Source organism: Falco rusticolus, chromosome 8, assembly GCF_015220075.1.
Source record: "Falco rusticolus isolate bFalRus1 chromosome 8, bFalRus1.pri, whole genome shotgun sequence".
Classification (NCBI taxonomy): Eukaryota; Metazoa; Chordata; class Aves; order Falconiformes; family Falconidae; genus Falco; species Falco rusticolus.
The window spans coordinates 9,048,873-9,076,651 of NC_051194.1; the positions used below are offsets into that span (position 1 = coordinate 9,048,873).

General features: G+C 36.9%; 1 protein-coding gene across 2 annotated transcripts in view; it reads right to left on the bottom strand.

Moving 5' to 3' along the window:
- Positions 1-1,203: 1,203 nt before the first annotated feature.
- The window catches only part of CLINT1 (clathrin interactor 1), a 51,369-nt gene continuing 24,793 nt past the window's right edge, over positions 1,204-27,779 (bottom strand). For both annotated transcript variants that reach the window (XM_037397147.1, XM_037397148.1), the window contains 11 exons: positions 24,906-25,010; positions 24,145-24,241; positions 22,538-22,646; positions 21,477-21,641; positions 17,329-17,503; positions 11,852-12,095; positions 11,233-11,314; positions 6,814-6,891; positions 3,126-3,418; positions 2,205-2,409; positions 1,204-1,724 (listed from right to left, as the gene is read on the bottom strand). In XM_037397147.1, coding sequence (XP_037253044.1) covers positions 1,363-1,724; positions 2,205-2,409; positions 3,126-3,418; positions 6,814-6,891; positions 11,233-11,314; positions 11,852-12,095; positions 17,329-17,503; positions 21,477-21,641; positions 22,538-22,646; positions 24,145-24,241; positions 24,906-25,010 — 1,915 coding nt within the window. In that variant the 3' untranslated portion in view covers positions 1,204-1,362. The remainder of the gene's footprint in view (positions 1,725-2,204; positions 2,410-3,125; positions 3,419-6,813; positions 6,892-11,232; positions 11,315-11,851; positions 12,096-17,328; positions 17,504-21,476; positions 21,642-22,537; positions 22,647-24,144; positions 24,242-24,905; positions 25,011-27,779) is intronic.

The following is a 27,779-nucleotide window of genomic DNA, read 5'->3' on the forward strand; positions in this document are numbered from 1 at the left end:
ATACAATGGAAACAAAGTTTTATCAATTTAATAATAAAAAAGAAATCCAACATAAGAAAAGGGAGGCAATAAATTTCATACCTATAGTATAGTGCTTATTCTTAACAATATTCCCAGCTTGTGAATATAACAATGCCTTTGTATTCCAGATTCTAGAATCATGATTCATGTGAACTTAAATGCAGAATTACAGAAGGAAAAACAAAAACCTCAAAAACTTCAATTCATTCTTTTGTTTTCAGTAAATCAGTAAAATCTTTGACTGCTACAGGTTTCCTTTATTAATATATATATTTTTTTACTCCTCTATTGGATTCCACAGCTGCTAATGCCATATTTACACAAAAGAATCACCAAGTGTTGTATAAAAGCTAAGATCCAATGCTGTTGGATTAGGCAGGGTTATAGATTTACACAACTTAAGTGTAATTCATGTTATTTTTTTGTAATGATGCAAAAAGTAATTATTTTTGCTTTTTGACTGCTGCCAATGCCCTAGACCAGTGGCTCCATAGGGATATTGGTGGTACAAAGGATGCCAAGTGCCACTGTAAAAGAATTGCAAGGAAGTGCATTTTCTGGAGTTTTCTGAAAGGAAACCTTCCAGCAGTCTTGGAAAAAGCTTCTCCCAGACTTGCACAGGATATCAGTTATAACATTAGAAGCATGTTCAGACTCCAAAAATCCGTTGATCACCAAATTGCTAAGAGAGGATTTTTACAATAAAAATTTGGGTAATATAGCAGTGTGGCTGGAACATTAGCAAAAGTATATATACATTCCAGGTCCCTTTGAATTAGCCATAATCACATATGTAAGCCATTTTTGGACAAAAATATATATTCTTATAAAAAACTGATCATAGTACTTGAGTGACTTCAATTGTGGACTCAGCAGTAGTAAAAGGAATGATCCAATTATGACAAAGCGATCAGGGAGAGGAGGGAAAAAGAAAGTCAAGCTCTTCAAGAAAAAAGAAAAGTATAAAATTAGATTCAAACATTTTTACCCAACCCCCAGTTCCAGTCTTCCATCAAGTCTCAAAGTTAAAATTGGTTCTTCTATGTAGGAAAGGTTTTTTTATGGTCTCAATACAAATTATTTTGCAAAATCATCTAACACATTCCTTCGAAGAACCTTTCACCTCTCCAGAATTTGAACACTAGTTATTTCAACACTTACAAAATAGCTTTTGGTTCTTTATGTAGACACTTTAACTGATAAAGAAGAAAAAAAAAAAAAAAAGTATTGATCAGTGTTTTCCATCCCGTTCCCAGCTATATTTGTGCAGCTAAAAATCCTTCATTCACTCTGCCCATTGATTTTATTCTTATTTCGTTTTATTTATTTATTTTACAATCTTTATTTGCTAAAATTGGCAAAATTTGCAAAGGCATCTTGCTTGGGTTGCACAGTCCCAGGAGTCAGAGAGGTCATAGGGATACTGGGTAACCCCATTCCTATTGTGCCTGTCAAACCTATTCCTGTAGCCGGCACTCCCATGTTCACGCTTAATCCCATCATTCCCTGGTTGATCATATGCATGGGTCCCACGGAGGTCATTCCCATCGTACCTGACATCACACTGGGCATTCCCATCCCTGCAGGAACGGGCCCTCCCATCAGTGGGCTTGTCTGGGGTCGAACAGGCATCATGTTGGGCTGAGGATTGAGGTTCACTGCTGCAAAGTTTTGAGTCATGACATTCATCGGTTGTTGCATATCTGCAAAGAAGAGAACAGGATGCAAAAATCGTTAATCAGAACGTGATGCTGAAAGTGCTCACGCATTTTAAGAAACTGATGTGGTAACTGCCATGAGCAAGTATATGATGGCCAAAACCATGGCTATTTTGCTCATTTCCCTGTTTCTATGTGAAGACTCAGAAAACTTTTATAAACATTTCAAATGCATTTTATAACAATACAAGCTACTATGCATATTCTAGAGAAGTGCTAGAGATTAGGAAGCCTGAAATCAAGGTACAACAATGGCGCAAACTACAGTGAAAACATGCACACAGCCTCCTAGTATGTCAGTCTCCATTTAGAAAATACCACTTGTCAGAACCGTCACAGTATTTTAAGAAACAGTTATGACTAAATGTAGGAAAACAGTAATTGACAGAATACACCAGCTCAAGGACAACCTAGCGAACACACACAGGACTCAGCACATATGCAAAACAGTGCAATATCACTTACTTTGTTGCTGCATCATGGTATTAAGTGATGGCTGCTGGGGTTTGGAAGGCTGCATCCCAGGTACTAAATTGTCCAAACTGATATTTACACTGGGATCTGACCAAGTTGAGGGTAGAGTTTTGCTTGCATTCTTCTGGACCATCTCTGTGCTTGCATTATAAAGAGGGTTAGGCTTCGGCATCATAGTGTTCATGCTTTGCAGTGGCTAAAAAAGAAAAGTTTGTTGGGATCCACTTGAAAAAAATCACCAGTATGAATCAGGACTAAACAGTAAGTGTTAATTTTTCCACAGAAGACAATAAAAAGCCAATGAGATTTTTAAGCTATGAACTTCAGCGCTTCCAAAGCAGTGTTGCCATGTGCTGTTACACCATTAGTGGGTTAAAAGAGTCTTTTTTTAAGCTAGCATCAAGCTCTCATATCAATACGTGGAATGACAGTAATCATCTGCAGTCAAGATCTGACTCAAACATACTGGTTTTTGCCTCCTAACACCACGCCGACCTGTTATGGTTTCCAAAAACACTCTCCACTGAAGCAGGCACCTTCCGTGTTTTGGCGAACAGACCAGTCGTCCCCTCCATCTACTTAAGGCTGGAAACCTGTAACATTCTCTGGAGGCTGGCTTTAAGGTTTAAAATACCAACTTGGTCTTCCCCAACAAAGCACAGAACAATGAAGACCATCTCAGAGAACGCTAACTTATAAAAGGAGGCTTTTCAAGAACATTTGACACCTTCTTTTTAGGAGGCTACTCAAACGTTTTTGGACAAAACTTTCTTACAAAATGCTGATCACGTCTGAGTGACTAGGTATGGGTTCCAGGAATGGAACAGATGAATTTTCACTGTTGTGATTAAGCAGAAGGCAAAAGATTTAATTAAGAAAGGTCATTAGCAAACTGTACAAATAGCAGCATACCTGTGACCTTGACATGGGTAAACTGATGCCCACAGCATTGGAGCTCATCATAGAGAAATTCATACTTTGTGAAGAGGTCATGGTTGTCTGAGAGGGGCCCATCAAATCAAAAAGATCAGTAGAATTTGAAGCAGTTGGAGGCTGTCCAGAAGGTGGCTGTGAGCTGAAGAGCTCTATAGCTGGCTGCTGTGCCGTGCTGCTGAAGAGCTCGCCAGATGAAGCACTGGGACAAGGAGAAGCTTGGTTGAAGGCACTCCAGTCACCAAAGTCACCATTTCCACTTGTTGCTGTACCTGAAGGTGACAGTGTGAGAAAAAGGAAGACAGAGAGAAGAAAGGCAGAAGACTTAAGAGAAAGACACTGAGCAAATGCCACACTCTATGAACTGAAACAAATGAGAGCTGATCTGTGTCCGTCCAGATTAACATCTGCAGGTAGAACCTCCATCTGGACATCATTCCCTCTCATGAATATTCCAACAATTTTTACAAGGTAGCAAAGGAAATATGGAACATCTATGCACAGAAAGTAGAAGGATGTTTGATAACATGTCACCTGTGGATGCAGGACAAGTAGGGACAGGTTTTCTTTAGTTGAAATACAACTCAAAAGATAACTTAGGGGGGTAGACTGGAGGCTCTAGTCAAAACACCACCTGGAACTTTGATAATTTATCCACTTTCTATTTCAGCACTCTGGTATTTGCCAAGAGAAAAGTTATCAGGAATGAGCTGCTTGATAAATCAAATTCCATCACAATAAAACAAAGACGACTACTTCAGAATTTGGTTATATACAATTAATAGATCTTTGTATTGAACAATGCTGCAGAGAATGAAACCCAGAACTTTGGAAGCAGGTTGCCAGGAAAATTCTTATTTGAGGTGGTATGAAATAATTTCTTCCCATCCCATGAGGCACTCATGTAAAACACATTACGTTTTTTATATTTGAATCCTGACCTAAATGCTTTGCCTTGAAGCAGAAATTCAGTCTTGGATCTAGCGATTCTCTCAGCAGAAGCTTTGCTGAATTCTTAGTTCACCGCTTAAGCTTTGTTTCATTTCAATATACCAGGGTTTTTGTAGACAAACATATAAAGTAAAACAGCAACTTACAGCTCTCTCTGTATCTTACTGTGAAGAGACTAACAGTATAAGCGGTTTGCAGACAACTGCAAGGGTACCTATTTCAGGATCACAGATGCCCAGAGACACAAACCAGTGAACTGAGAATATGTTGTAACCTTTGAGTCAAATGGGAGGAGATGTTATCTCCCTTAAAACCACATGTTTTTCTATTAACAAGAAAAGGGTTACTTCGCAGGAGTGATAGGGGAAGAAAAGCTTACAAAAACATCTATATGAGATGCTAAAAATAAAGCAACACCATTTAAACAGCTCTCATTGCTACACAGTGAATCGTGTTCCAAGTTTGGGCCATTGCACAGGTCAGCTTTTTGATTATGTCACTGATATACTTTTGGTACTTTAGCTAAATCACAAGCAGCATCATTACCATATGAAATGTACTTTGAGTTCTAACGAACAGTTAAATCATCCCTTGAATTTCTTTAGATGAGTGAATGAAGACTCAAACACTGAAGCAGATGAATGCAGTGCCAGTTTCCACTTCCTAACCTATACGACGGCTACTTCTATGCTGGCCATCCATAGCAATTTTCTACAACCGTGTTCTACCCACTCAAAAGGTAACTACAGTAGTCTTTTACACTTCATGTAAATATTCATCAATATACACCTTCAACATTTATTCATTTTTTTAACTTTTCCAATACATTAGAATTTAACAAATAGAAGGAGAGTAAATCTGTTCACAAAATCCAAGTATTGCCAGTAACTTCAGTGCACGAAACTGGACTAATATCCATTAGCTTAGGGCCTTACTGGAACGTTTGCTTTGATCTCCCTCACAAAGAGGGGCTATATTAGAATGTTTCAATTAGTATCACATATTAAAAATTAAAACCTACTTTAAATATTCCTGATAGATAAGTAAATGCTGAGTGTGCTCCTTCTATGTTCAGACCTGTGCACTGAGCAGCAATAATGGAAGCGGGGGTAAAAGGGATCACATTTTGCCCCTTCAGTACAACTTCAAAGATGATTAATCAAGAAGGAAAAGATTTCTAGAGGGGCTTATGCTGTTCAGGAATGATTAATCATTTCACAGGACTCCTTGTCCCTTGCATAATGGTGATTGGAATAGATTAATCATGTTAATGCAGATAAAGGATTGTATCAGTTTAGACTGTATTAACACAGAAATTATTTGCATAGTAGGAGGCTTTCTGTTTGCAAAACAACTTGGTTTTGAATAAGAAAGCCTGTGAAAAAATTAGAGCAGTTCTTTCCTGCCAAGCAAATTAAAGGTATATGAACTAATCGATGCCCAGTACAGCTCTCCTAACACAGCAAAACAGAGGAGGAGATATAAACACGCTGACTAAAAGCTGACTCACAGGTCGATTTGCTGATCAACCTTTTTGCTACTCTTTTCATATTTTGGACTTAATCCTGCACCCTGGCTGAGAACCCCCAGTCACCAATACCACTACTACCCAAATTGACTGCACAAAAGATAGCCAGCCAGCTCCCTCTACTCCGTGCTTGTCTGCAGCACTGTTCTGTCTGGGTAGCGCTGTAAGCTTCCAAAAACACACCACCAAAAGGAAGGTTGCCGAGGAGATCTTCAGGGACTCTTCTTTTTCTAGCACAGGTGGGCTGCTATTCTCCACTGAACATAATCCCATCTTTTGGTTTTGTTCAATTTACCCATTTAATTTACTGTCCTGCCCATAACATTAAAATTCTTAAGACTGATCTGGACCCTCTGCAATGTCCAGTAACTATAAAAAAACAGCATAAAACCCTTCTAACAACATTCCAGTTCGCAGCATTATCACAAGCAAGCAAACCAGACTATCAAGCACATGAAGCAAGTCTTTTTATCCCACCAGATCAGCTAACTTTTAAAAAATAATTAATAACTACCTCTATCTGAAAAACTTGCAAACTGTTAGTTGAAGTATTAGAAAAATGACTGCTTTTTATTGCAAATATAATAGCTGAATAACCTTACATAAAACACTGGGAAGACTATGATGATTATTAACGTGAATGGTCCTATCACTACAGCCAATTTTCCAATCATTTTTGAAACACAAATACTGTCACCTTGAAGCATTCATTGCTGTAGAACTCAAATTAATATAGCTCCTTGCCCACGACTGCAAAACTGGGATGTGCTAGGCTCTTTATTCAATTGGTTATTGAGTGCTCTTCAGCTAGCATTCAGACCCACACTTGTTTATTTCAGATTTCACTTTTCCACTCCAAAAGTAACATCATATTTCAGTGCATTTCAAAACTAGACTCAGAGGTATGCTTTAAGTTGTATTATATGCTTCTATTATATTACTAGATGAACAGTGATGTATTTTTAACTCCTACTAACATTTTTCTTTAATAAAATTCATGAAAAGTTTCAGGTCCAATGAGACATGTGCTGTGCCAGACAATAGGTGTCTTCCTTACTCAAATACAGCACTCATGGTACACGAACACAGTCTGCCCTGGAAAGGGAAGTAACTTTCAATAATGCCATGTGGCATCTCTTCCCCTCTTTCTGCCCTTAAACAGCATCTCAATCTGTAAATTAATCCTACCTTGTGATGATGGGAAACTTGCTGAAGCAGCAGCTGAACTAAAATCAGCAAATCCTCCAAATGGGTCAGTTGATCCACCTAGAAACAGAAGGAAGGCAAATGCTGTTACAGGATTGTGCAAAGATCCATTGCAACAACTACATGCAGGATTTACGATTAAAAGCTGCTCCGTATTCAGTAAAATGGATTTATTGATTCTGCTCCTTAAGTCGGCACTGTTTTTCCTGTTCATCACCATACTATATTTATACAAGCCTGAGCAACAATAAACTGGATTATTTCCAACTGCTTTGCAGATCTTGGAATTTTCTTTTCCTAGGAAAGAACTAAAAGACGCAAGTTTTTAAGTTTTAAAATGCATTTAGAAATATTAAGAAGGCTAACAAGTTTTTAAATACTGAGGGATGCTACTAGTTTGGCAGTTTGTAAAATTAAAACTTGGGAAGCATAATATATAAAAGCCAAACATTCTTATTGTGTAAAAGTTAATTTATTATGCTTACTATGAAAAATCACATGTCGCTTTATATTTAGTTTTTGTGTTACTTAAAGCATGAATGATTCTGCAATGATCTTGAATTGGGATTTCAAGGACAGAGCTTGCATTTGTGTTCATTTTTTATAAGTTTGCTTCCTTTCTACAGCAGAAACATTAAGTTTTTCAACCAGACATTTATATACAGCATATAAATTATTAACTTCTGGATACAGCACAGTAACAATTTTTCACTAAAAATACAGCCAAGGTATAAAAACAGAAGAAAGATTTAAGAACTATATTGGAAAGCTGGTTTGTTTTTTTTAAAACACACACGCAAAGTTTACAAAGAAAAATAATCTGATTATTGTTGATACTGCTTTTAAATAAGTATTTCACTGACCAGAGAAAGCTAAGTTGACCTTAATTGTTTGTCCTCAAAGATTTCACCTCCAAGCAGTCCCACCCTTAGAAGAAGCTGCAGCAGTTCAATTATTTTGCTTTTAGTGTTATGCATACATTATATAGGTTACATCACAGCTGCTTAGCCTGCAGTGCTTAGAAACTAGCCAGGTGGGACTGGAACATCTGTGCTGCACTCAAACACCACCAGGGACAGCTTCCAACATCTGGTGCCATTTCTGAATTGTCTTATCGCTGCAAGACATTCTGCCCCATCTGCTACTCTCAACTGGGTTAATTAAACTAGAACCATCTCCTTTTTAATAAATGGCTAGCAGTAATAAAAGGAACCATTCACTTTCTAATACATGTGTACTTGTATTTCTTTTTAATGTTACTTTACTGTAGACATTGCCAGGAAGGCAACTGTTCTTCCAAGGGGAAATATCTTTACTTGCCGAGCATGTAGCATATGATATCAAACGTGAGAAGGGAATGCAAGGATGGTCTCTCTGACTTTTCAAAATATAGCACTACTGAAATCCTTTTACCTCCTTTTCAAGAGGGAGGAAGATTTCACACAAAGTTAAGAAATTACTTCAATACAAGTTCTGAACTGGTCTAAGAAGCATCTTAAATAGGTTTATATACAAGTTTTATACTGACTGCAACCTAAGAATGAAAAAGGGTAAGATAAGCCAGTGAAAGATCAAGCTAAAAAACCTGTCCAGATCATGTTTACTCTGCCTACTGCAACAAACATTTTGACATAATTTTCTTCATTGCACGTGTCCTTACAGAGTTCAGAACAGGTTAGTGGTTTGAGTTTATAGGGAAAGAGAGTAAGACAGATAACATACTGTCAACCACATCCTCAAAAAAACCCCAAAACCAGTGCTCTCATGCTACACCTATTATCCCTGGGCTGTTTGATAAAGTATCTGGAGATTAATTTACTTCTAACAACGGAACTGGGTTCAAACCCAAAATAACTCCTTAACATTTTCAGTCAAGTCAACTTTTCCTCCACCTCTATTGCCTGTTTTCAAATGAAACAGTTTCACAGAGAGTTGGCAGAGCTTAAGCTGAATGCAGTAACACTCTAAAGAAAGGTATCACCAGCTAAGATTAAAGAACCTCATCTCCAGTAACAACAAAAAATTCCTTCCAGCAGGTCTAATCACAGATTCTATGCCTTCTCAAACTGATTGTTCCTTTATGGCAACCAACCGCCCCCCTCATGTACAAACTGTGTTTCTGTAGTAACGTGTAACCCCCCCAAGCCTCACCAACCTTATTCCACATCTCAGCACCTGAAAATACACAGATAAGCAAATTCTGAGTTCCCTGAATTCACATGACTTCCCTGCCAGTTGCTTCACAAGATAGATCAAAGGCTGCATCTGACCCTTTCCCTGTGCCTTGCCTGACACTGGGAATGTTCCCACACCCTGTGCTGCAAGGAACAGTGGTCATAACAAGTGACCTGCACGTGAAGGACAGTGCTAATCTTCTCAACATGAGCTATCCTCAAAGATTCCCATGCGAGATCTGTCACTACAAATGAACCCTTTCCATCTGCCTTCCCAGGTCAGCAAAGAGGTTATTTAGCAGGACCAGCTGGTAATATGTCTCTTCTCAACACCATTTCTAAATGCTGCTTTGGAAAAAGAAGAAAAAAGGCAAAAAGAAAAAAGGCTTACTACAGCAAAGAACCAAACTGATGAAAGATTCAAATACACTGTAATATGGAAGCTGCCATAGTTCTGTTTCAAGTGTGAGAAGGCTCACTTTGAAGTGGAAACATCTATTCTCCACGTGATTTTGTTTTTATACACAAAAATAAAAACATACTCATATGTATTTAAATAAACCAAAAAATGCTTTAATCTCTTTTCCCATAATAATTGGATAAGAGAAGCTTCAGTATTGATTTGGGGTAGTGGTTCTGATCCAGGCTCTTAAAATTCCATGGAACTGTGGTAACTCCAATATACAGTGAACACCTTTGTATATGGAGTTAATAAAATAGAAAATAATGAAAAAAAATTTGTTCCTTAAATTTGGGGGCATTGTGCATGAAAGAACAGGTACATGAAATGAATTTTATTTCTTAACCATTTAGAATTAACACATATTTCAGAACAGACATGTAAACTTTATCTACTTTACTAAAGATAAAAGTGAACAAAGTTTTAAAGATCTACCAGAAATAAGAAAGATAAGATTGAGACACATCTTTGAGACTAAATTACCGTGACAATTTCCCTCCCCATCAATAGAGTTTTGGTGTATTTTATACGTACAGAGGTAGCGTTTTGGTAGCCTAGTGATGAAAGGAACTGTGTCGCACAGAGCGTTTGTAATACTGGCTTTGCTTATACATTCTAATAAAGATACCTACTGTGACGTATTACAGGGGTTCCCACTACAGTACACCCAGAAGTGGCGTAACTTCAGAGAGAAGTCAGAGTAGTCTTTACAGATGCAACCACACTGCCACACATGTGGACCTCCAGCCACTCTGGACTGCCATTTTTTGGTGATTTTACATTGTCTTTAAAACAAAGACTGGAGCTGAGTGTCTGTCATCCCCAAGATACACACACACTTCTACCAACGTGAGTGACACCATGCAAGAGAATTTGTTTATTTGGAATGGAGAGAAGTTACGCGAGAGGTTTCTATCTATGAAAAAGCACATGCTCATATTTTATTTGCTATTCAAAGTGAACTCTAAACTAAAACTCTGCCCACAGTTACCTCACTCCCAACTGTGCCATTAGAGCACAGCAGCATGGAAATCCCTTTTCTATTCCACGCTAGCCACAATCAAACCTGTTGTTATTAAGAACCTGTAAGCACAACAGTAAGTCTTTAAAGTTTTAGGTTTTGAAAAGCAAATGACCAAACCCCTGAACTCCTCTATCAATCCTGTATGCAATGCACTGGAATTTAACACACTCCTAAAGAGAAGCTGCATTTTGAGAGCATAAGGGTAAGCCCATACAAAGGTTAATGGACTTAAAATTCAACTGCATATTTAGAGAGCAAAGGGATGTGTTTTAGAACAATCATTTTACCTTTAGGTAGCGATTTCATTTTGGTATTAGGACTGGGATCAACCAAGTGCCAAGACAAAATAAGATAAAAAGAAACAAGTTTGCCATATACTTTAGATGCCAGGTTATATGAAGATCATCCATCTCCCACTGCATAGCCTTTGAACTGCACTATGGGAAACGCCTGAATTTGAATGGCTTGCACTTGCTTTTAGAGTTAATTATAAATAACTGCATTACAAACACAGTTTCTGACAGACTGACCTGGCATTTAATCTTTGTGCTGCTAACATTTATTAGTCCTGTGCAATAGCACATACACTACCTTGCTACAAAAGGTTCCAGGCCACTCTATAAATTTTCTGAGAATTCATTTCTCAATTTTTCTACTACTTTCTATAGATAACAACAAACAAGCTTATCCTCAGAATCGGTACAAAATATGCATTAAGAAAATAAAAATCAAAACGCGCCTACCTGTTGAAACTGGCTGACTAGATCCATCAAACAACAGATCAACCAGGTCACTAGACGACTTGCTGCTAGAGGGTACGGAAGCCTGAAGAAGAAATTACACAACAGATCTCATCTCATGATATCATCACTCGTCTTAAATGACCTTGAGAAGCTGTCTGGTTTTTTGGAGGTTTATTTGTTTTCTTTTGCTTTGGAGAGATGGCAGATCTGGCTTTGAGGCTAACAATCACTGGAGCATAGCTAAATTCGAAACCAAATACTGAAAAGCTAGTGGCTCAGTTTGGTGTTTTCTGTTTGTTTGGTTTTTTTTACAATAACATGAATTTGATAACTTTTCAATAAGTGTGCAGGTTCAGAGAATCCTTCACACTTCAGGCCAAGATTTTCTCTTTGCTTTCCTAAAGAGAGTAAAACATGGTAATGACTATATTTAAAAAATTCAACATCTTAAACCAATCACATAATTAATTACAATTAAACTGTTCCACAGCCTTTGAAAACCCCATTTTTGATAATAGTTCCCTTGAAGGCTGCATAACAAAAATTTGACCCTAAACCAGAAACTGTCTGTGTTTAGAAGAAAACAGTTTCCAAAATCATGTTTTATTGTCTGTCTCACCTTTGCTGTCGGCTGTGCAGTATGAGCAGCAACACTCTGTTCTGGACTTGCTTTATCCCCTGTATAATGTGCTGCTGCTCCCAAGTCAATGGTTTTTGAAGGATTCGCTGTGCGTTTGTGTCGGGTGGTAGTAGTTTCCGTAGCTTGTGTAATATGAATGTGTTTTGTTGTCACGGTCTCTTCTTCATCTTTAAATTCAGCTTTAGGAGATTTACCTCTTCTTGATTTTTCCTCATCGCTGTCACTAGAAAAACAAAAGCAACAGAATACCATTTGTGATGGACTTCTCAGTATTTAAGCGAACATTTGGCTTAAGCCACAAAAATTTTGGTTACTGTAGTTCCTTGTAGCAACGGTTCATAATAAAAAAACCTGCTTCTTCGTACATTTGAGAAAAGAAATGTTTTACCCTGACAAAATGCATCTACATAACACAGCATTGCACATATTGTACAAAAGTGATGAATAAAAAAAGCAAGTTATTCTGTTAAACATTAACTGCAAGTCCATGGCAAAGGATAATAGGAAATAAGTGTTTAAATCCAGTACATTTAATTACCTTCTGACAGGAACTCCCCCACACGTTATGTAACACTTCAGCAACAAAAAGTTAAGTTAGCAGGTCTGCTAAGTACTTACACCACGAGACAGAAAGCAGTGAGCCAAATACAGGTACTATCTTTCAGGTTTCAAGAATTCCATGCCTATTTCAGCTCATTTCCCTTTGCAGACGACCAGGCTTTATTATTCTTTAAAATATTTGTGGAAAAAGAATGTTTACAGAATTAGGCACTGCAACAGTACTATTTTCTTTCAGAGAGCACACATTTATTTTATCATATGCTTAGATATAAAGGAAGAAGTTCTTCACTACAAGAGTGGTGAGGCACTGGACCAGGCTGCCCAGAGCAGCTGTGGATGCCCCATCCCTGGGATGCTCAAGGCCAGGCTGGACGGGGCTTGGAGCACTTGCCCTGGTGGAAGGCGTCCTTGCCCACGGCAAGGGTGTAAAACTAGATGATCTTTAAGGTCCCTGCCAACCCCAACCGTTCTGTGATGTTCTTAACATGTAAAAGAACAAAAGCATCACCATTTTTGGCAAAAAAAAAAAAAAAAAATAAATCAGATGTCCCTGCATAATATTTCTGCTTTTTTATTTTAAATCTTTCACAAACCAACCAATTGCCCTCCCCCCAACCGTCACATTGCTTCTTACCATCAAGGTAAGATTTGTACATAACATTGAAAATTGCTGTAGAGAAAGCTTAAATACATTGAAATGTATTTTGATATAATAATTTCCTTAGCAACATAGTTGAAAGTGGAAGGGTTTTGTATGTTAATAATGCATTAGAATACTAAAACTGCACAAAATTTAAGACAGGCTGTCCCTTTGTCAGTGGGAATATGACAGTAACTGCAATATACTCTGGAGGGTAGCCTTTGTTCTCAGTTAACAATAGTGGGTTTTTGGAATACACTGCATGTGTCATTTCCTCTACGCACATTACCTGCTCACCACTGGGGATGCCTCAATTCATTAACATCAGTGAATATAAATGCTGACTCCCTTTTTTAATTTTTTATTTTTTAAAGAAAAATATCATAGCTGCTAGCCAACCTAGTGACTACTGGCGTTTGCTTGAGCCAGCCTTACAGAGACAAGCGAGCTCAAAAGGTATCAACCTAACTTTATCCTTCCGAGGCACTTCAACCCCAACTTGCAACAACAGGCCTGCTGTTCCCGTTCTGGATTTCTGCAGATAGCCTACCTACAAGCACAGGTACAGAGGGGACCACTAACCACATTTTCATTTGTGACATCAGGATATTAACATAAGCCCCCAGAGAAGACTGATCACATTAGCATGGTAATATATGGCACATCCAACCTAAAAGCCTCAGAGGAGCATGGATGATGTTGCCTTTTAGACAAGTAATGAAAATACCCAAGACCAGGTCAATCACAACTAGGGCTCAGTCTCTTAAAACCTGCTGCAACGTATTTCTTGTCATCGCTACACAGTCTGCCTAGTCCATAAACACAATCTGTGGGTTGAGGAACCGGTACAGACCAATCACACTAATGTAAGAACGAGAAAAGTGAGTCTTTGGTGACCTACAGCAAAATAAATGTCTAAAAGCTTTCGAGATAAGAAATTAAACACATATGCCAAAAAGCAGGGCAAATATTACTACACTCAATTTTCTGTGACAACCTGTACTGCTTCCAGACTGTCTCAGGAGATCTGGTTTTTTGGGTTTTTTTAATGGTCACATTAACAAAAAGAAACAAGTATTACAGATTAATGTTCCCTTTAAGTGTGTTTATTGTGCTCAGAATAGTAAAATTGCTGTGCTTCATCTGAGAATTGCAGAATGAAATAAAAAATTATAGCTACCATTGTACCAAATAATTAAAAAAACACTTCTGCAAAGGAAGTACATGGTTGCAACTTCCAGAAGTCAAACGATCTTTTTCTTTGCCTTAAGGTTTTTGTGGTGTGGGGTTTTGTTGAACATTCTTTAACGCAATAAAAATAGTTTACTGATACTTTAAGACTATCTGAATTATACTCTAGTACAAAATAATTTCCATGGAAGTTGCCTTTGAACATGGCTGTTGCACCCTTTTATAGGCATACTAAAAGTTTTGCTTTCTTTCTATTCTGTTACCTGCATCAACCTTTCTGAATACTGGAGAAAAAAGAATTGCCAGTTTTAAGAATTCTTATGAAAAAAGTGTAGTGTTTTCAGAAAAACCTCTGTATATCTGAAAATAGAACTTCAGTATACAAGGCTAGACTCAGGGCAGCAATTGGTTTACTCACTCACCTAAGACTGAAGAACTAACAAGCACAATGAAAGAAAAACTAAGGTTTTCCAATGCCACATGGTATTGTTTCTGACCGTACCTACTTCCAAGGGATATATTACTGGAAAAAAGAATCCAATTTCCCCATAGAAGCGCTAACATTTTTCTCCCAACTAGGCTTCTCCAGTTAGCTGTGTGAACCACAGTTTCACTGAAATCTACCGCGAATTCAAGCCAGCTATATCACAGGTTAAGTACTTAAGTTACTTCAAGCGGGTTTTTTCTTCTATGCTAACTATTAGCTCTGCAAGTAGAGTCAGAAATACAGGAGTTTGGTCAAGTTCTTCTTGTGTGTATGCTGGAAGTAAAGATTATGTCATCCAAACTTCATCAATCACTGAGAAGATGTGCAAGTCACATTTATTCTTTGTGCTTCAAGACCTTTATTGCCTTTACAGTACTAAGTAATAATGATTTATAAAGCTATTAAGATAGACACAATAGAACATACTACAGCAGATTTGCCAGCTGAGCGAGTATCACCATTTAGTCACTTCTCCAAGGGAAATGGCAACTTAATTCAATGTTGTTATATAGCAGCAGGCTACAAAAAATAATACATTTTTGGAGGCTTTTTTCTGGTTTTAGAAAAAAAGAATTGCATAAGTGTGAAAACACAGAAATGCACGGATTTTGTGAAGTATTTACAAGAGAAAGTTACATTGTTATGAGCTTGTCACATGATAGATAAAACTTCCTGTTTCTTTCAGTTTCAATATTTTAAATATCGTATTCTGTTAATACAATGTGAATAAAGTTTGTATTTACAGTATCTTTAAATATAAATAGACAGGCATTCCATAATCTTGAGTTCAATCTTCTTCGATCCTTTTATGTCTTCTGTAGGAAGAAACCCCTTCACTTCAATACACTGATAAAATACATCCCATGTTGTCAGATCACCATGCCAAGAAAAGCCAAAAGGAAATTCCAGGCTGGTAGCTGAAGCAATATTGGAGAAGCCATACTGCTGCAACTTGGATTCCTGCTTAAGGCAGGATAACCTGTAACTACCAAACTGGTTTTGCTCATGTCTGTCCCAAAAAATCCTTCTTTTATTTCAAGTCCCAACTTTATTACTTTCACCAATTTTGAGACAAATTCTGCGCCTGACATTTACCAAGAAAATGGGGGGAAATTTAGAAACAAGGGACAAGGGTTACAAGAGCAAAACAAAAATGAAAATTATACTATAAGCCAGAGTGGGGCTGGGGAAGGGGAAGGAACTAGTGTTACTTGGGGTAGAGATGTGTACCTGCGGATAAGTCTTCAAGATACAATGCTTTTGATAAAGATCAGACTGTAGAAAGGACTGCCTAAAACACTGGAAGGTGCAAGACTTTATACCAGCACAAGTAAGAGACCAGGAGCTCATTCAGATATAAAGCAAAGGAAATAAGATTTAAAAAAAAAATGTTTACTGTACATCCTCTACATGAAATGTGGATAGCGAGCTTTATGGACATCATGTGACAAGTTGCTCTTGAAAGGTATGTACAGAAAAGCACACAGCAATATAACATTGTTAAATTTGAAATTTGTTTACTTTTCTTCTGATCCCTTCTCTTTGTAGTCTATTGATAGTAAGTTCTAAGAGGGAACCCTGATGTGTGCAAAGAATACCAGTTTTATGATTTATTAATGCCCTAGCAAGAAGACCATACTGCCTTTTTCTCAGAGATGCTACCATTATAATTATTTTGTTTCTGTGCAAAATTGTTTGAATTTTGTAATATATACACATGTGTGCATGTTTACTTCTATACACACAAATATATATGTAAAAATGTGTGTGACTGTATCTGAAGATATTCCTGCAAAAAATATTAATCAAATCTCAGTGCAAATTTGAATTGGGAGTTGTTCCCCAAAAGGGAATTATTTCAATATATTTGTGCACTTTCTTTACAAAAATTTCAGATTCTGTTAAGCACAAATTTGATCTCCAGATAATAAAATCCAATGCACCTGTTGAAGTGCGATGTACATAAAGCTCTTTCTGAAGACAGCACAGGGTAGGTTTTCTTCCTTACTGAAAAAAAATTAATGGCCAGATGTAAAATACAATGAGTTTCATGAGAAGATTCAATTGAAATTGACTTGTAATTTTAAAAATGCTTTTTTTAAGTCACTTGTATTCTGTTCTTCCCAAGATCATCTCAGGGAATAAGCACTGCGTCAAGGTAGGTCTAAGCAATTTTGTATCTCCCTCTTCTTTGGCATTTCAGCATTCAGAGTAAGTGTAGCATTAAATGGCAGCCTTCAGTGTACTGGTGCAAGGAAGACCACTGAATTGCTGAGACAAGGAAAAGCTTAGGAAATTTCAGCCAAATTCCCTGCTTTGCCAGCAGCTATCTAAGCTAGGGGCAGTAATGGAAGGCAGCCAAGAGCAGTTAACAATTGACAGAGCTACATTATTCCCCAAGGCCAGTAAGAGCTGCGTAGGAAGTCCTGGAAGCAGGTACTGAACCCAAACATGCTTCCATACAGACAGACAGAATGAGAGAGTATTGTAACTAATAATCAGCAATGTTAAAGAGTTTTATAATATTTTATAATACCAATTTTACAGAAGAAATTCATGTTAAAGTAACTCTAGTACCTGCATCTTTCTGGAGAGTCTTCTCTATCTTTCCTTCGGAACTTGCTGATGGTATCATCGATTGTGCTTCCAATTTTGTCGCTTAGCTCACCTAACTTATCGCTGAATGGAAAAGCTGTTTTTTTATCCCATTCTTCATCCCATTTTGACTTGGGCTCAGGATCGTATCTTTCACCTGTGTAAGGCATTAAGATAAGAAATACTAAAGATAACAGGAAAAAAAATATGCCTGTGGTCTTTCCAGAATGACTCTCAAGCCCCCCTGCCCTACAGACATAAAACCTTCCAAGTTTTCAAAGCAAACTGAAAGCTCCCACCGTGCTGAATCAACACTATTACAGCAAGGCACAGCATGTAATGCCAGTCATTAAGTGGCAGGAATGCAGATTCAAAGACTTTTGTTTATGACAACACCACAATCTTAATGCACTGCACAGCACATCAGGATACTGTTGGACTCTGCTGGAGAAGCACAAGAGGCACAATCAACCCTGGCTGCATAAGCAGCTTATCACAAGTGATATGTGCCAGTTTTGTAACAGGCACTTAATGCATGATATTCCTTTCTTGGCCAAGCTGTGTTCTCAGAGGTAAATCAGTGGGGGTTTTTTATGCATTGACATTCATGAACACATAAAAGCATAGTACCAAAATGTTGAAAGATGTAGGTGTGCAATGCATGATAACTTTGTTTTCTTTACTACACTTGGTGATTAAAAACACATTTTAAAGAGATGAAAAAAAGAACAGGCAGTAAAGCAACTCACTTTTTCAGCAGCCACTGAGTACCCTGAACATCTTTATTAAACACTACAATCATGAATGAAAAACTTTTTTTCTCTAATCAAGTATTCAAGACCTCCATACAGGTGTCGTAACTTACAAACAGCTGATGGTTTTACTTGAAATAAGTACTTCTGCTGTACAATCTCATTAAGAAAGTTGAAAAAAACCTTAACCTTGGGTTTATTTATACACATTCAGCTAAACTGAGTTTACTTTAAAAGAAAAAAATCACACATTTTAACAAAGACTTAACTGTCAGAAGCACAACACACTTTACTAACTTGTATTACGATCTTGTATCAGACCCTCTGCTGAAAATATAGGTATCTGAAACAACCCAATATAGCTCAGTTTCTAGATAACACTTTTAGACAAACATTTTATATTTTGGGCCACGCATATAAAACAAGGCATTTTTTGTATTATTGAAAAAATGTGAAACACCAGTTAGATTTATTTTTTTTTTTACTTAAGCTGAGTAAAATTGAGTAGCAGAAAGGAAGAATGGTGAAAAATTAATTACCTCAAGTTACATACAAATTATGTTGTAGCTCAGATAACGTTCAAGATGTATTCAATTAAGTAATTTTTAATAAAAAGAAAACTATAGATTTCAGTGCCACAAGCTGCAAAATTTGAGTTATATCTGTCCAATAATATCATATACCAGAGGATGTATTTTCTTACTCAAGACATAAGTGCAAGTCTCCAAAGATATTTGTTTAGATCCATAAAGGACAGACGCTTTTTCGAAGTACAGAACCTGTTACAAATCAGTGAGACCCTTAGCAATTTCTCCTTTTTCAATAGTAAAAAAATGTACTACTGTTAAATATTGCAGGAGAATAATATGGCCTTATTTCAGTTTATGTCAGGCTCTCAAGCATCTTAATGTAGATTCCATTAGGTTTCCTTGTGCAATAGAAATTATAAAACAAACAAAAACCCCAACCAATAAAGACCTTGGTATTTTCAGACCAAAAAACTATAGAAAGCTCTAAAAATATAATAATTTTATATTTAAATAACTCAAATCTTTTACATTAGAAGTCTGACCTGGGAAAATGTATGTTTTGTGCTGCTAGAAAGATTTAAAAAAAAAAATAAATAAATTACTCAACAAGTGAAGGTTTAATTAAAACCCTTTTACCATAAAAATTAAATGCAAGACAAAGGAGAGAGTCCTTTAAATTAAAAAACTTGAATGATGAACAAAGAGCCTATGGAGAAAGACTTCTCCCCAGCATGCAGGGATAGATCACGACTCTGTACAGAGCAAGTCAAAAGATAGGCTCGGTGAAGGAACAGGGGGACAAGTGCTTTAAGTATAAATGCAATGACTCATAAGCATTTCCTAAAAAGAAAATCACTAGAATTCCAAGCAGGTAGCAAAAGCCTAGAAGAATATAATAAAACAAAACAAAACACATCCTGCCATGGAGATAGAGATTTTCAACTCCTCTGCATACGAGGAACAAGAGAGAACAGAGGAACACAGAGAAGTAACATGTTATAAACAGAAGAAAGCAAATTAAGTTTAAGCTTACAGAGAAGAGTAAAAAAAACATACATAGCACCAGAGAGGGACAGGTGAAGTTTAAGTTACTACTGCACAGTTACTACTCAGATCTTATACCAAATCCTTCTCTTGAAGAAACAGACTAGCAAACCAGAGCCCTGTGCCATTGTGACTTTGGGACTCATCCCTTACTAAAAGTGGCCAAGGATTTACTCAGGCCAAAGAAAACACTGATAAACATCTCGAGACTGACAGCCGGATCATGGACAACATGCTGGGATACACCAGATGTGAAAGCCAGTGCAAATTCAGAACGCTGCTACACATTATGGCAGGGACTGGGGAGCAAGGAAGAAGTTGCACACTTGGACTGGATAAGCAAAACATAGTATTGGTTGTGTGCCTTTATCTAACCAGGCTGTCATGTCCTCTCTAAAGAAAGACAAGCTGCTGGCATTTCATCCTCTAAAGCAAAGATCTTACAAACACACTATGTTGAAGATGCAAACAGTCTGACAGAACTCATTGCACACATGAAGAACATCAGTTACCTCAGCAAAATGAATGACTTCATTTCCAGAAGCAAGGGTACATCAGACTACCTGTCAACAGCATTCGGATGGTTTGTTTTGTATGTGTGTTTCTTAGTAAAGGACTTTAGTAATGAAAGTCCTATTGCAAGTACCAGACCCAAGCTAGATATAGGACTAGCACCTTGTGCAATGATACCTGAATTATTTTGGAAGATTTTTGGAATTTTGATTTTTGAAAATCTGATGGCAGGTTTTCTGGTGTTTCATGAGGCAGCAGATGACCAGGTCACGCTTCACACACATCATCTTCTAATATACATATATATCTTTTTATATATATATATATATATATATATTTTTTTTTAATTCCAGAAAGAAAGTTCTAAGCTTTTTGTTAGCTATGATCTTTTCACTGGCAGCTGCAGTTCCCTAGGCTTTAGGGATGAACACCAGTGCATCAGATTTCCAGCCTGCATACAGGTCAGGTATGCTGTGCAACCAACATCCAGCTGCAAGCTTAGTACGTCTACACAAAGCAAATTTTTTTACCTCTGAAAGCCCTCCTTTGAAAAGCACATGTGACCTATAGTATCAAACAAGATTTTAAAAACTCATAAACTGAGACAGTAACAACTGTATTGGTAAACTCCTGAAATGTAAACTCCATCACTTAGAAGGTACTTAGCGCATATATTTAAAGTCAGATCTGACAGACATCAGAATCCATACAGATAATCCACAGATATCTTTCAAGAGTCCAAACAGACTCCAGAAACCAAAAAGTTTAAAAGCATATATCATCTACATTGTTTCACCCAAACAGTATTAGTCCCTTAAAAGCCCTAAGCCAAATTAATCAATGGTTCTAAAAGGAGGTTGGCATGGGTAAGTGAAGCAATTTTGTGATGTGGTGGGTACAAAATACTGCCTTTTTTAACTAAGAAACCCTGACTTAAAGGGCATGCATTTACCTACTTCTGCTACAGCAGCATTCATTTCACAAGGAGACTCTGCCTATGGATAAAAGCAAGGCAGCTAAGTTTTGGCTAAGCCAATGCATTAATATCATTTGTATAAGTTTCTAGTTATTATCTAAAAAAATACTAACTTAAAGATTTTTAAAGTAATTCACTTAAATTTTTAAGTGGGGGAAAACGTGCAAGATTCCTTTTATAATAGTTAACACTGACAGTTAAAGAAATATAAAGCATCTAAAGAACATCTTAGAAATTCCTTAAGTTATCTGTGTTATCTAAGCCAAGCTGCAAGTCAGGACTGCCAACCCTTGACCAAGAAAGCCTAGTACTCACTGTATCTGAACCCTCCAACACTGTCCGAAGAAACCCCAACATATTTGTCTTTGTTCTTCTTTGCTTTCTTCCTCTCTTCCCGAAGTCGATCATCATCTTGAGCAAATTCAACCATTTCTTTTACCTTCTGGCGTATGTTTATACCTTGGTCTTTGCCATTTTCATCTGTACAGGTAATGCAGGATAGAGACAATGGATAGAATAGAGGAGAAAAAGGAAAAGAATATATCAGAGGCAGCAATATTGAGCATCAAACTGATAAGAAATTTTGAATTACAAACTCAAAAGTCCAAGAAAGATCTTATATGGCTAGTAAGGTCCACTGCATTTGTTTAAAAGGGACCAAATGTCGTGTTTTAACACAAACTTTCATCCTTAGATAAATGGTTTTCACTGAATGGTGCATTTAGAAACATCTAAATGCTGCTGAAACACTGAAAAGATTAACCAGACTGAGACATAAATTATATTCTCCACTTGAAAGATTTAAACTCTTCAAAATATAACCCCTTTTCCTCAGTCTTTTTAGTATAGTTTTTGCAAGTTTAATTGCAAGAACTCAGTTTTATTGCAAATATGAATTTTTGAAAAATTGCTTTCAGTTGGGATGTACTACAAGCTAAACGTGCTCCTTTCCCAGCCTTTTTCACATTCAAAACACACACTGGCCTTGCTGCCTTTGCACTGTAAATATTATTTGGTGGGAGGAAAAAACCCCAGCTTCAAACAGATGTGTGTGTTTTGGAGCTCTAACCTTTTCTTCCCATATGATTAAAGCTATTCCTTTACGGACACCACAGGGGACCAGTCTCTAGTGCATATTTTAATATAAACCCGAACACTCATGTTGTGTTGGTTCTGTTGTTATTAGCCAGTCTTTTCTGCAAGTTCTTGTCTTCACTAATTAATACTCTAGGGTCCCACGTCTTGGATTCTGCACTCTTCACACAACTGGCAACAGTCACATTCTAATTAGACTGGGGAAGCTTCTAAGCTGGTTCAGGTGACTGACAACTCCAACTACTGTTTTAATTTGCTTATAAGATTTTTCTATTGCTCACCTACAAAGTGGTAATTTTCCAGGGATCGCAAATCATAAATGTGTTCTCTGGCACTTGTAACAACACGCTCTGATCCATTCCTTATGAGGTAAGCTAGGAGCAGCAAAGACTATAAAAATACAAAGCACCTTATGATTGCATGAACAAAAGCTCTATCTTTAAAAAAAAAGCAATAGCAAACCAACCCTACCCCCCTCCCCAAATTAGTAAGTAATAAAGACCTACACCTTTTAAATAAATGCTTATTATATGGGTTCACGCTGAAAAAAAAAAGTTTTCCCCACATGCACGTTTTGCTCTTTCGAATATCAAAACTGTATTTGTCAAACTCTGATTTGTTACTACTAAATCACAAGTAGCTACCTTCATCAGCTACAGCTTATTTTAAAACACATAGTTACTCAAGAAAAAAGAACCCAGCTAAACGAAGCATTTTCTTTTGCCTCTTTTGTTCACAATTTTCCAAAAGGTTTTCACTGAAAAGTAACTCCTACAGAAATTTAAGAAGTCTTCTGCAGGATGCAATGAATACAAAACTGCATTTCAGGACAAGTTTAAGCAAGCAACAAAACAAATGAACTTTAAGTAGTACTTTAATTGCAATTTTTTTATGTTGAGGATTTCTATCTAGAAAAAAAATAAGTGTGCTTTTTCCAAAGTAGTGCCTCTATCAGCTAAAACTATCATTATATTTCAACCTATCCAAACCTGATAAGCAATTCCAGGCAGTCTTTATAACATTAAGTAGCAATGTGTGATAGCATTAAATATTAATTTATATTGTACTTCAGGGAAAACAATTACTATGAATACAAAACATCAAGCACCTGTGAAAAGCACAAACTATGCCTTAGAATTAATTTTGTCTTGTTACAGCCCTGGCATCAAGAAAAACAAAATATAAACTAGTCTAATACTAAACTAAACTAAAAAATGAGGTTATATTTGCATAATTCAGTGAACACTGAACACCACTTTAAGTGCAGCATGATATAATCTTAAGCAAAAAGTTTCTGTACCATGCTAATTAGCCAAAGACAAGAAAAATGCAAATGATTCAGTTCTTTTTACAAAATGCCAGTAGGACATAAAAGCCTGATATGATAAGAGCTGCAAGAAAATTTGGTCCACTCAAAGCTGAACTATAATTTTTAGAGAATTATGAATTAGCAAAAAATTAAGATGAGTTTCTGTTTTATTTCAGGTATTCCTGAATACCTTCAAAGCCATTTTCCTGATAGCACAGTAACTTATCTACTTCTCATGCAGCACCACACAACTTCTTTAGGTAGATTCAAAATGTGAACGCTACTCCAATACTTGAATATCAGAAGAATGTAATTGCTTTATTATGTTCGTTAAGTAGCATCTTAGACAAACTTCTAAACCCAGAAATTTTGGTGGGTTTTTTTTCTGTATACAGCACTAAAAGACATCTTTGACTTCAGTAACAGAATTATAAAGCATATAGTTAGGAAAGAAATTTCAGGTTGCTAGTGGAGTAAGTACGGCAGCATCTAAACAAGACACTACACTAGCAACAAGCATTAAGTCCTTCGCAGACCAATACAAAGTCTTGAATACTTCCAGCTCATATACATACACACCTTATAAACTCTCCTCCAGTTCTTTTTATTGTCTTTCAGCATTCGAGTCCAAAGCATGTTCATAAGTTCTGGAAACTGTTCATACATAAATGTAGCCCTAAAGAATTAAACAAAAAGAGTAAAGATACTTCACTCTCCGTGGTTTGCCACAATAGCTTCTTAAGACTCAGGGCTGACAGTAGATGGCAGGCTTGATCTAAGCCCACTCACGTTGGATGACATTACAAGGGGAAATCTATCCCTGCTTCTTACTCATATAGAAGTAATTTACATACCAGTACTACAAAAGAAAAAAGTAATTCTAAAAATCTGAGGCAGTAAAAGAACCTTCATTACAATTTATAACAAAAATAACGTTTAACGTGAATACCCTAATAACCATTGCAACTAGTTAAACATGCAACTTCCAAACACATTTTAACAGAAAAAAGTTCAAGAAGGAATGACATGTTTTGCTCTATTTGGAAAGTCACAAGAAAGCAGCTTGAAAAAAGACACTCCAAAAGAGTCAGATATATTGAAAGGATTATAAGGCTAACAAAAAAAAATAATCAAGAATTATAAAAAATATTTTTGACTTCATTTTTTGTTTGACAGTTCCAATACATTATAAGATTATGCATTTAAAAAATAAGACAAATTACAGCAACTTTTCAGCATTATCAGTCAGCATATTGCAGAGTTCATTTAGCAGCAAATTTCACATTCTGGTATAAAATGCACCTTTCTTTTCTTCATCACTGAGCCAAATTATCACTTACTTGGCAATCTCTCCCATGAGTTGCCCCGAAGGTCCCCACGGATCATCATTGGTTGCTTCTCGAACCTTAGACTCTATTTCTGAATAATTCATAACCACATTGGTGCTGCAAAGGAAAAAAATTCACACACATGAAGATTAGCATCAAAACTGAGAAACACATGAAAACTTAATAATGACACTAGTGTGTTTCTCACTTAATGAGATACCTCTACAGAGTGGGAAAGAAAACATCTTTAGTGCAGAAGTTACCCTGAGGACACTAGACAACACATTTAAGTTACCTTTAAGTAGGTTTTACTATTCTATTAGTCTTCAAGAATATAGATGAGAAACTAGCGATTACATTACAGCTGGATTCAGTCTAGTAAAAATGGCTTTTGGTCAAATTAAAATCCAAACCAAACCACTAGAGTCAAAGCTGACAGCTTCCCAAACTAGATACTGTTTGCTTACAGGTTTGTACAGTGTACAGTTATTTGCAAGACACTTTGTAACTCAATCATAAGCAGATTTTTGGGGTTTTTAATAGTAAGTGCTACAAGAGAAACTCAAGAATATCAGTACCAAAAGGTGTTAGTAAAAAATACTTTAAAAAATCCATACAGAAGACTGAAGTAAGGGAGATGAGAGTCACTAGAAAGTCTGTTTCCTAGCTTGAATTTATTTAATTAAGGGAAAACAGCAAAAGAAAAGCTGCAGAGCACTCTGTTTTATGATTAAAGCAATGCAAATATAAGGAGCTCAGGCTGTCTCTACAAGAGTTCACAGAAAAATGTAACTTGGAAAAAGGAAGCAATTTTTCCATATCAGTTATATTAAAATAACAAATATGAGATTTGGTAATTTTTTTTTTTTTTTAATGAATCTCTCAAACTGGTAACCTTCAACTGTAAGCTCATCAACCTCCTTTGCATCCCTAAAAGCACCAGATAAATTTCATAACACTATTCTCTTCATATTTTAAGGTGAGCAAGCAGGTCCTAAACATTCATCCAAAACGTTTGCAAACCAGCTCTCTAGTCACGGAGCAATATAGCACACAATAGTAATGAAAACATCAGCCAAAGGAAAACCAGCAGCCTCTGCCTTCCCTACATACTTTGCAGTGTATCTGTAATAGTATGTTTACAACTATCGTATCAGAAGCTTGAAAGTTTACTTAACTGTTAAAAATACATTATACAACTGGTTTCAGAAGCTAAAAAAAAAAACCCCGTAAGATGACTGCGTTCAATACAAGCTATCCCATAAAGTCAAATTGCTTAAACTGTAGGAAAGTTCTAATGGTCTTATAATACAATATGGAAAAGGCATTTGCTGCTTAAAAACCTCCTCTGAACCTGAAAGGACTAGAGGGGGTAGAAATCAAGATGCTTAATAGTCATCCCTCTGTCCACGTAGGAGTTGGCACAAAGCTGCATTCAAGCAATACCCGTTCAATTTTGTTTGGCATAAGGATAGCAAAGATCTTGGAACTGGGAGTTATAAACAGCAGAAACAAGAATGAGATCCCCTCAAGTCTGAAAGGGGACACAGAAGGTAATTGTTATAACAGAATAAAATTCCTGGACTTAATCTTGGATTCTCAGCATGAAAATTCCCGCTGTCAGATTCTGATGTATGATTTTATTCAACTTTGTGTCTAAAGAGAGCATAAGCTACATGTCTGAATAAATAATCAGTAAGCTAACAGAACCTATCTACGTAAAAAAAAAAGCATGTAGGATCACAGCAGTAGCTCTGAACAACAGCAATTAAGGTTTTACAAATTCATTTATACCAAATACACCTCAAGCTTCTGTTTCTGACATTTTCTTTACCATACATACACACGTAAGTTAATATCTTTATTTCCCATATGCACAGAACGTAAAAAACACCCACAAGCCCAAAGCTACAGGCTCCAGTGCTTTGCAGCTTTCAGCACACTAGTTCCCTTGTCCGAAGCAAGGAAAGGCAGGGATTGAATGGAAAGGTTCTGTTTGTTTTTATAACCCCTCCTTAAGCGCTTGTTTGAGAGACTTGATGGAGGGGGGGTGGGGGTGGAGAGAGCATAAAATGAAGCTTTTCCCTCATTTCTTAGCGCAAATAATTTAAGAATGGAAAAATGTGTGAAAAGATGCAAGCTTACCGTTAAAAAAAAAAAAGCCAGCATTAGGTAAGGAAGAGCTCAGAGCGCATGGCTAAAGCGGCATTAGGGTTGAAAGGGGGAAATGGAAGGAATACAAGGGCAATCAAGGAATGCCAAAAGAAAGAAGGTGCGGTTAAACCCCTGTAAGTACAGAAACATGCTCTATTTCTAAAACCCTCCTGTAGTAAAGTTATTGTTCTTAGCAACTAGAAGAAATCTCTTTTGTAAATGCCAAGATGAGATCTAATGGCAAAAAGCGTTCCAAAGCAAAGTATCTTTAAGCCGCATTTAATTCAGCAACAAATGTAAACTTCAAGGAAAAAAAAACCCCAACTGTTGTATAGTTTGGCATCATTCCAGGTCACTTAAAAATAACCATTTCTAAAAAGGTGGAAATACAGTTTTATTCTTCCTTTCCCATGTTTTCTATGGCCCTCATTCCATGCCCTACCCATGATTCCTGTGACCTTTGCAACAAAAAAATAATTTACGTCCAGATGTGAAGGGAAAAAGTGACTAGCTTGATTGCCAAGACTTCCTGTGATTGATATAAATTTAATATCCGAGGACCGTTTCAGACACCAGGGGGGGCTCTCTGATTAGCTTATACTGGGCAGCTTCCAGGGAATCGTGCCGGACTGCATGGACACGCTGCTTTGCAAACAAATGGACATACAACAGTCAAGACTGACAGCAAGCATCTTCCCAGTCAGTGCGTACAACACCCTATCAGCTGCAAGG